At 33.2% G+C, this 10,859-nt stretch overlaps 2 protein-coding genes across 2 annotated transcripts; one reads left to right on the top strand and one right to left on the bottom strand.

The window, feature by feature from the left end:
* The first annotated feature begins 200 nt into the window (after positions 1-200).
* On the top strand, positions 201-4,558 carry LOC124534578 (omega-amidase NIT2). Its single transcript, XM_047110494.1, has 6 exons — positions 201-541; positions 2,157-2,303; positions 2,683-2,867; positions 2,943-3,111; positions 3,499-3,732; positions 4,304-4,558. Exons 1-6 carry the CDS (start codon positions 475-477, stop codon positions 4,390-4,392), a joined length of 891 nt encoding a protein of 296 aa, XP_046966450.1. The 5' UTR covers positions 201-474; the 3' UTR covers positions 4,393-4,558.
* Positions 4,318-10,378, bottom strand: LOC124534579 (D-aspartate oxidase). The gene is made up of 8 exons (XM_047110496.1): positions 10,192-10,378; positions 9,728-9,831; positions 7,986-8,189; positions 6,871-7,096; positions 6,317-6,381; positions 6,036-6,153; positions 5,318-5,426; positions 4,318-4,670 (listed from the first exon to the last, which is right to left on the bottom strand). Exons 1-8 carry the CDS (start codon positions 10,273-10,275, stop codon positions 4,567-4,569), a joined length of 1,014 nt encoding a protein of 337 aa, XP_046966452.1. The 5' UTR covers positions 10,276-10,378; the 3' UTR covers positions 4,318-4,566.
* Between the last annotated feature and the right edge of the window lie 481 nt (positions 10,379-10,859).

Raw genomic sequence — 10,859 nt, 5'->3', positions numbered from 1 at the left:
ATTGTCCTACTATTTTATAGGGCCGCTAAGATAAAGGAAACATATGGCAATCCCATTTATTGTTTCCCATAGACATTAATACTACAAAAATCCTACAAAACAATTAGGTTCTTTCCCTTTTTTTACTGAGTATTTATATATTTTATTCTTGATTATGACAGATATTTTACTCTTTGGCCTATATATTGTCACATTCTGACGCAAGCGTTTAGTTTTCAATCTCAGTTTGACTTTGATCTTCATCTGTTTTTTAATTATTATTATATTTACGAACTACCTTCTGAAGCCACGGATATAGTTTAATAATTATTAATTATAATATTAATCGAAGTAGTAATAATTCGTGCTGTTAATATATTTTGTAATTAACTGGTGATAATTTACTCCATTCAACTACTATTCAAATATGTTGAAAAAAGGTAATATGTTTTATTGAAATCCTATATTACAGAAAATATTTAACTATATATAAAAATGTGTGAGAGTGCGACGGACGCAGTGCATCCACGATTTTTCAAAAAACATGAAAATCATGTTAAGGGTACAGTATCAACAACTTAACTCCTTAAAAAATCTATTTAGAAAAACATAGCTATTATCTTCTTACAATAACGTAATGTATTGCTTCAAATTATATAATTTATTGTATTATAAAGAAATATAGCTTTGAAAACATATTCGTAATTCATAATTGTAGAAATTGTTAACATGTAGGATATAAAAAAATCATGGTTGTGTATTAAATTAACTATAAATCATTTTCCATTTACTCATAAATAAAATATGCATATCATCATATAATTTGTCAACATAAATACTGGAGAAGGTATATACACATATATAATAAACATAATACTTCATTATCACTTTTTGGCTTTCTAGTTAGAACTGGTTAATTGTTAATAATGAATCTCTTGCTTGGTGATAGCGAAAACAGTGAAAAAACCTACATGTATTGATAGGCAATCTGCTATGCAATAGCATACCTACCGTAAATGAAGCAGTGTGGTGGTATATGCTCTAAACCTCAAATGAAATGGAGGCTTTAGTAGAGCAGTGGACATTAACAATCTGTTATTAAAATTACTTATATAATCTATTAATAAAAACCTGATTATTATTCGGACATAAAAATTAAATCTGAACTAAAATTGTTGATAACAATAAAGCCCTATTATTTTTATATTATAATCCTGTAGCCCTATTAATTATGGCCTTAATAGGACTACTTAATAGGATACTCAATAAAAAAATAAGTATATTTGCTCTAGCTGGAGGTATTTTATAAATGTTTGAAAAGAGATTCAATTTATATATTGCATCATTATATCAGTATAATTCACAGTTTATATCAAGTACACAAGATAGGAAAATATTGTTATTCTCATTTTTATATACCTATTATTGTCTGTTGTTAAACATACTGATAAAAAAAGATGAGTTGGAAAACTGTAGGTTTTTATATATCATTCAATTTTAATCTTACATTGTTTTAACAGTTAAAATGACTTGTACCAACTAGACATAACTGCAATTTATTGGTATTAATAAAATTTATATCCTTATAGCACTCAAGAATAATGGTAGCGGTCTACCAGTGATATTTTATGAGTGAGATTTTTTTAGACTATGTTCGTGGCAATTCCCCAACAAAGTAACTAATTTAGCTATTTATATTAGTAAAGATATTGGTATTAATTGTAAATCTGTGATTCTTAGCTGGCTTGTTTGGATTGGGACATAGTAATTTATTAACATAAGAATTAAAAAAGTTGCTGTATAAATATTGACCATTTGGAATGTTGGCAAAAATGCTAGCATAATGGATATTATTGTATATAGTTTACAATTATTCATTATTAACTTTTCATACTTTATTGTCACAAAACATTGGATGGCCTTGTACTTGAAAAGTCTTATCTTCTCTATCTATCAACTATTGTGCAAGGGAAGAGTACATAGATTTTTTTTGTAAATATATATTTAATCTGTAAAAAATATGGGCTTGGTAAAATAAAATCTTATTGTATATATTTGTCAAATTTAGCCTGACTAAAACTAGGATGAATGCCACATGAGCCATGTTCTAGATAGCTAATTAATATGTATTAATAAGGAGAGCTTTAACCATTATCTTTAAATGTTTCTTGTTTTAGGTTTTAAAATAGCTCTAATACAATTGGCAGTCGGCCCAGATAAGGCGAAAAATGTTGCATCTGCTGTCAGTGAGATTCACAAAGCTAAGGAAAAGGGTGCACAACTGGTAGCCCTGCCAGAGTGCTTCAATTCTCCTTATGGGACAAGTTAGTAATATTGTAATAATGTATAACCAAGAATAAAAAAAAACAATATAAATATTTTATTGAATGCTAATTTAAATCTTTATCATATATAGAAGTATAACACTTTCTTATTGATTGTCCAACTAAAGTGTAACACACATATTAAGTTTAATTAAATTAAAATATTCTAATGACTGAATATATTTGTGGATTTGGAACAGTTTATTTTATAGCACTTTTATCTTATTATGTTTGCTTAAATTTGGATATTAGAATAAATTACAAGAGGTGTTAACAAATTTGAATTTGTTAGGGATCTCTAAAATTATTATAGTGTAATTGTTATGATCAAACGCAATCCTCTGCAATAAGATATATCAAGCATATAAATTAATTTCAGAATATTTTGACGAGTATGCTGAAGAAGTGCCCTCTGGTGCTACATGCAGAGCATTGTCCAAAGCTGCAGCCGAGGCAGGTGTGTGTGTTGTTGGAGGAACTGTCCCCGAGAGATGTGGGGACAAGCTCTACAACACTTGCACGGTGTGGGATGGCAGTGGGAAACTATTGGCTCAGCATAGAAAGGTATGAGGGTTCTCCTTACAACAGTTAAACAGAATAATAATGACAAATTTTTACTCAATTTTATTTATCTTCTAGATGCATCTCTTCGATATTGACATTCCAAATAAAATAACCTTCAAAGAGTCTGAGGTTTTAAGTGCAGGCGACCAAATCACCACATTCGAGTACCAAGGCGTCAAGATCGGCATTGGTATCTGCTACGATTTGCGTTTCCCAGAAATGGCCCACCTCATGGCCAAGCAAGGTATGGCATTTTTTTGTAATAAATAACAAATTCGTAATAAGTAAAGGAAAGTAAAATAACAGCCTGTACATTTCCCACTGCTGAGATAAGGCCTCCTCTTCCAATAAGGAGACGGTTTGGAACCTATTCCACCATGCTGTTCCAATGCGGGTTGGTGGAATCACGTGGCAGAATTTCGATGAAATTAGACACATGCAGGTTTCCTCACGATGTTTTCCTTAACCAGCATGAGATGAATTATATACACAAATTAAGCACATATATATATAGCGGTGCTTGCCTGGGTTTGAACCCGCAATCATCGGTTAAGATGCGTTCTAAACACTGGGCCATATCAGCTGATTTTGTAATATTGTCGTATTTATTTCTCTCGTTGTATGATATCAGGTTGCTCGCTGCTGGTGTACCCGGGGGCCTTCAACATGACGACGGGCCCCAAGCACTGGGAGCTTCTGGCGCGCGCGAGGGCCAACGACGAGCAACTGTGGGTGGCGCTCGTGAGCCCCGCCAGGGACCCCGACGCCGGATACGTGGCGTGGGGGCACTCGGCCCTCGTCGACCCCTGGGCCACGCTCGTGGCCCATCTGGACCACAGGCCTGACACCCTCGTCGCCGACCTTGGTGAGTAGCCGTTAAAACTTACTGATATATCAAATACTTTCATATATACTGATATTCTCTCTATACTAATATTACAATTGCAAAAGTAAATAGCTTTGACGGTTCAGCCACAGAGCCGTATTTAATGAATTTTGGTATGAAACAACTTAGAAGCCCAAAGAATGATATGAGGATATAGAGTCGAGCCCAATTTTTTCCCTGCCAGATCGCAAACCTACCTAGTGATAATGTGGAAATAATGTTACATAATATTTTTCGGTTTATTTTTAATACTTCTGTTGTTAAAAAATGCCAATTACATGTATTATTATGTTGTTTTTTTTTACGGTAAGAATTTCATATATAAACAAAATTGAGTTCTACCAAATAAAAAAGATGGTAAATATTCAGTATTAAATAACAGTAATATTTTATGATCGTTCAAATGCGTGTTAGACTTCACATCGTTATAGAAACCGGTCTGCTCGAGTGAAAATGAAAAATGAAAATTGATGATACTCCTATTGATACATATGAAAATTGAAGTATTAATGTATGAATGTTTAATAATAATTCGTTATCTTGTTTTCAGATTTAAGTTTGGTAGAAGAGGTCCGAAAACAAATACCAATTAGAGTTCAGAGAAGGACTGATGTGTACGACACTATCCACAAAAAGTAAAATAAGTAATGTCAAGCTATAAACCAAAAAATAATCCTTTTTTATATTATTGCTACAAAATCAATTGAAACTATTGTTTCAAATATATAATTTTATTTAATGTTTACATTTTGACGTTTGTATAGTGATATATTTGTATAGCGGATATTTTTAAATGTTAATAAAATAATATATTTAGAGTTTGGACTTTTCTTTCTGCTTGAATCTGTTCATGTAACTGTCGAAGATTTCAAGAACGTCAGATGCACATCCCCAAAATAAAGTTAAGCCACTTCCACCTAAAAAAATAGAGTTACATTTTAAATAAAAAAAATACAGACCAATGATGTTTTAGTAAACAGATATGTCATTAACGCGCAAAAAGTGAAGACTAGAAAACGTCCTAATTGGGACGTTTGCCTTTAGTCGTTTTACGTAGTAATACGTTATAACACATCATAATTACAAAAACATCTAGTTATCCCTTTTACTTATTGTTTTTATCAAGCTATCCTTTTTACTTTTAACGAAATGTAAAAATAAACTAAAATAAACGGTCCCCGGCGCGGCACACTTTTTTCTGTTGTTTAGTATGGATATAACATATCTGTTTATTAGAATATCATTGATACAGACGAAAAAATTGGGATGATAAATTAAAGATTCGATTCTACTGCTTTACACCAGAAGTTTGTTTATTTGGTGTAACCGTTTAAGTGAGTACTACCCAGTCATCATATTATATTCTACCTCCAAACAGTAAAACTTACAGGCCCAAGAAACAGAACTCAGTTCTCTAATGTGGGTAGCGCATTAGTTATGAAAGGAATCGATAAAATTTCTTGCCATTGTCTGTGGATAGTGGTGACTGCTTACATAAGGTGACCCATTAGAGAATACGAATGTACGACAAATAATTAAGAGAACGAATGATTTTTTTTCATACCATGTCCATAGTTGTGAATGTAGAATTTACCATCCCTTTCTTCTGATTCGAGTCTAATTTTATCCCTGCCAGGTCGCAAACCTACCCAGTGAGTAATAAGTTTTGCGTGCTGAAATCATAATTTTGAATAATATTTGTAGTTTTATTTTTAATACTTTTTAAATACCAGTAACATACATTGTTATTTTGTAGTATTTCAAAGTAAATAGAACATACATATCCTTTTTTTTGCAATAACCAAACGCTAGCAAAAAGTGATCCTATATATCCAGTTGTTTACTGAACATCTATTAGTTCACGAAGAATTCGCAGGGTCGATGTTAACTCGAAGGTTTAATTTTAGTCAAGAGAAAAAAAAAACTAAAAAGATTTGACAATGAATAAATTGTTCTCCCCTGTCCCCATAAGAGATCTCTAAATAATCTAAATGAATAACATTGGTAATATATGGGGTCAGTTACATCAAAAGTAATAAAGAAAATAGAAAAGACTAGTAACTCACGATAAGCGTACAAATAATAGCTGCACTTATCATTTAATTAGTGATAACGGTTGGTACAATAATGCACGCATGTTATTTCTAAGGCTAAGAGAACATATTTTCAAAAAATATTATCTAATAATTAAATTATCATCAAAATATGCTCTATGCCTCCATATTTCGTTACTTAATCTTTATAATAGGTATCTAATAAACTTCGTTGTAAACTATACGTACTTTAATTCCCGGCATCAATTCCATGCATCCGTTTAAAACGAAATCAGTGTCTACATCATCAATGTCTCGGTTGTAATTATTTTGTTGGTGAGTACCGCCCAAGACACAGTTGTATACACTAAAACATATATTAATAATTATTTACAATACAATATTCGTAAGGTTAGTCATATAAATACTTAAAGAAAATATGGTATTCTAATTAAACTGTTATGTATTCGATATTTAAAATAAAACTTAAAACTCTTTGGCTTAAATAATGAATTTATATTTCATATTACTTTGGTATAATATAGTTGCCAGTCTCTTCGTCAACAACAGTATGATTTATCCAAGGCGCTTGAATCTGCAAAAAAACAATGTATTCAGTATGCTGCATTTTCTTTGACAGGTAAATCTACAAATTTCATATGTGAACATATTATGTGAAAATTTATCTTGTTAATATATGCAGTGAAACCTGGTTAAGTGAGTATTCAAGTGACCTGCAATATTGTTTCACTTATAGAGGTATTCCACTTATACGATGTCTCAGATACCCAGGCATAAATAAATGTCTGTCTCAGTTGAGGTGCGCTCATTAAATAAAACAATTTCTTATGAAAATATAGATGAGATAGAGGATATAGGATAGAGGAGATAGAGGTAACTGTGGTGATAGAAGGAAATAACGATTTCCAGTTACAGAGGTTTGCTCCGTCCCACTAACAGAGTTAATTTAACGACAAAGTGATGGGACCACAGCATGAGTTCCAGTTATGGTGGTAATTCACTTATCCAGGCCCCACTTAACCAAGTTTCACTGTACATTACATATAAGTACATATACACTCACTCGTGATATTTGTCCCCTGATTGGTATTACTTTATGGTCTGGAACCGCATCTCTCGATCCAAGACCCATGCAGTTGATAACAACGTTATAATCGCTAAGTTTTACATCCCTCAAGGAGTCGATATTCGATTGTATCGTAATGCCGTTCGCTTGCTTGAACCGTCGATACATTTCGGAGAGAATAGTCGGTGGGTACACAACTAGAGTCGTGAAAGTACGACCGGCTCTGAAACAAATTGGATGTTTATCTCCAGAATAATGTGATGATGTTAATCTATACTTATATAATAAATGTGAAAAGAGCTCTGTATATCTGTCTATCTGTCGCTCTTTCACAACCAAACCGAAATGAACCGAATTTGTTGAAATTTGGTGTGAAGCAAACTTGAACTCCAAGGCTTATGTCCTTCATAGGACTTTAACATAGCGTTCGTGGTCACGAACGCTGTAAAACTGTACGTCGGGATGTTAAAAATAATTAATATACGCGATTCAAATCCGTTATAACTAGTTTTATTTCATTGTGTAATCGCGAAAATTTAAGACAACTAGAATTTTATAAGATTAATAATTCATTAATTCAGTTTTATTAAAACTATAACAGTCTGGCCTTATTGCCTCCGCGAAATGGCTCATTAATTTTTTGCCTAGAGGATCGGATAAGCGATTCTTACCACCTTTCCATTCCGTCATGCTTTCAAGAGTTATACAGACTATTATTAATTCATATTTGTATAAATAAGAATTTCATGTTAATAATTTTATAATAATAATAAATGTAAATGTATTAAAAGATGGATAGAGCCGAGATGGCCCAGTGGTTAGAACGGGTGCATCTTTACCGATGATTCAATGTTCAAACTCAAGCAAGCTGTCTGTGCTTAATTTGTCTTTATAATTCATCTCGTGCTCGGCGGTGAAGGAAAACATCGTGAGGAAACCTGCATTGGTCTAATCTCATAGAAATTCTGCTACATGTGTATTCTACCAACCCACATTGGAACAGCTTGGTGGAATATGTTCCATACCTTCTCTTCAAAAGGAAAGGAGTTCTTAGCCCAGCAGTGGGAAATTAGCAGGCTGTTGTCTTAAATGTAAGATTAATTATAACTCACACATATTTAACCGAGTACAGTCCGCTCAAGTAATCTAACTGACGTTTGTCGAGTATTCTGTAGCCGAAAACGGATGAAGCCCACTCATCGACTGACAGTTCCCTTTCGTGTCTGTATAGCTCGAGCATCGGCATAAGAGACACATCGTAGCCGCCTTTTAGCCAAAGCTTATGTAGGTATTTGTAGGTTTCACCGCCCCACTTACTGCAAATTTCATATGCATATTAAAAATATCAACCAATTTATTAGAATGTTAAAGTATTTGAAATTGGAATATCCGTAAAATTAAGATAAGAATATTATTATGACTGCTGTGTAAGAAAGAATTAACTTAGCAATCAGTTTGTTAAAGGTGACAAATAATTTTACTTATCGCTGGATGGGTACCATCATTTATCGCATATTCTACGGCCAAACAATTCTTAATAATAATAATTTTCTCATTTCGGTGAGGAGGGTGAGCGGGCCAATGCATCTACGGGTACAATCAGTGGCGTAGCTAGGTGAGGAAGGACCTCGGTGCATAGAAAAAGAATCGGACCCTTATCCCCTCTTTCCCAGCCCTCTTTCACTAATATTACCTTTTAAAATTATAGCTACCAAATAAGAAATGTTGTGCGCAAGGTCGTGATTTTGTAGCTACAGAAGCTTAAGGTTTAGTTTAGAGGGCCCCCTGACCTCCAGGGCTCGAGTGTACTGCACCTCCTGGTCCTACAATAGCTACGCCACTGGGTACAATGGACACATCATAGCCCCAAGGTTAGTGGTGCTTTAGTGGTAAGAATTAATATTTCTTACCGTACGAAGGTCTATAGGCCGTGGTTGGCTGACCCTTGGGTAACTCATTAGCCAATTTGTCAGAAGAACGAAAAAGGGGATGTCCACCTTAACGTTCTAATGTCGTGCTCATACAGAAAAAGGTTTCAAGCTTGGAATAACATTTTGTTTACGAAAGGACATTTCGATATATTCTATAATGTATGTTCTTGCGTACTATCAAATAGAGATATAAACGCAATTAATTTTACTAATATAATATATTCATAACATCTACAACATTTCTTTTATTTTACGCTGGAAAAACGCTTTACGCGCTTCCCCCACGTGATGGAAAGTGGGGGGGGGTGTGGGACTCCCCGGTTTCCTGAACGCCTAGTGCGCCCAGGTCCACCGGGTTTACCCACTAAAAAACCAGCGGAACCCTCTCCGTCTTTCGGCGGGCGCCACAGGATCGCTTACGCATGCTACCGTGACGATAACATCTACAACCTAATTTAATGAGATTCAAACTAAAATACCTAATTCCGGAACTTTTTCAATTACGAGCGGCAAGTTTGTCTTCTGTAGTCTATACATATAATAAAATTGGAGTGACTGTTTGTAATATTAAAATAGCCCTCTTTCCTCCATGCATATGTATCTATACACGGTACATATACCAAATTAACATTTTTTACAAGTTTTGTCGGTCTGTCTGTCTGTCTGTCTGTTTCTTCCGGCTAATGTATGGAGCGGCTGGACCGATTTTGACGGGACTTTCACTGGCAGATAACTGATATAACAAGGAGTAACTTAGGCTACAACAGTATTTTTTTGTTAAATTAAAACGTGTACTAAGTCGCGGGCACAGCTAGTAATAAATATTTATGCTTATTCTCATACTTCGCTTTTGGACATTATGTATTTTTATTTGATAATAAATTAAACCCCCATATCCGACATTATGCAAAATCTTTACTGACCTCAATAGCTGTTGCGGTGTACTCCCACAAAGATATGGATACCATAAACCTCCTGACCCGTCCCCGGTAGTATTAGGAGTAAAATCATTCGCTATAATGACTACCTGTAAAGAAAAAAGTTAATTGAAAGGATATTAAAATATACGTAGGTCTTGATTATTTTGAAAACACAAGACACTTTTACGTAAAAGAAATCAATTTAAAACAATAATCGTGATGAATATACTCGTTCTATAAACACATCAATATTCTTTAGTACTCTACGGTGTTGGAAGAAACCTCTAATAGTTACTAAAAAACCGTTCCTTTGTAAAACAATTCTTGTTCATGTAAAACATCCTTATGAACATTTACGGTACAATATACTAAATTTAAAAAATAAACTAAAACGGATTCAAACCAAAATAGGTAACGAAAAATTAAAAATTGTTATAAACAACATATGTACTAATTTCAATACTCACATCCACATACGGATATTTTTCTTTTATTTTCACAGCACAACTTAAGCCGTTAATACCGGCACCTAAAACAGCAACTTTTGTCATAATGTGTTTTACATTAAAAATATATATATTAATTAACTCGCGCCGATGAATGTTTTGGGGTAAAATTTATACTTGAATAAGATTTTAACAGTGCAACAGTATATCGTTCTACATTAATAATTATCAACAAGTCACTTACTCGCATACAAACAAAGGTCATATAAACAAATTAACGCAATACAAATATAAACTCATATCAAACTTATTTGTTTACGTACTGTGAGTTTTTTCTTGTATTAAAGTCTTCATACTCAACAGAACTCATATTAAATAATGGGTTGATTATTTAAAATTATTTAATAAAAAAAATATTTTCTACATGAGTAAGATTATACCCATTTTGTGAAAGTATGTAAAGAGCTTAAATAAGCGTTATCATAAAAAATACTAATTACGACATCATTATGTTCAGATACGAAAGTCAAGAAAGTGTTATTTAAGTCTTTATTTTACTATTGAGTTACTTTATTTTATTGTTGAGTTTTTTTACATGTTGCCCTTAAACAACTGATTTTTGTGAATAAAAGTAGGAGCATATAATAAAGAAAATTCAAGTCTATCGCTGAAACACACCCACCAAAGCT

This window comes from Vanessa cardui, chromosome 13, assembly GCF_905220365.1.
Source record: "Vanessa cardui chromosome 13, ilVanCard2.1, whole genome shotgun sequence".
NCBI classification, from domain to species: Eukaryota; Metazoa; Arthropoda; class Insecta; order Lepidoptera; family Nymphalidae; genus Vanessa; species Vanessa cardui.
This window is presented reverse-complemented; position numbering and strand designations above follow the sequence as displayed.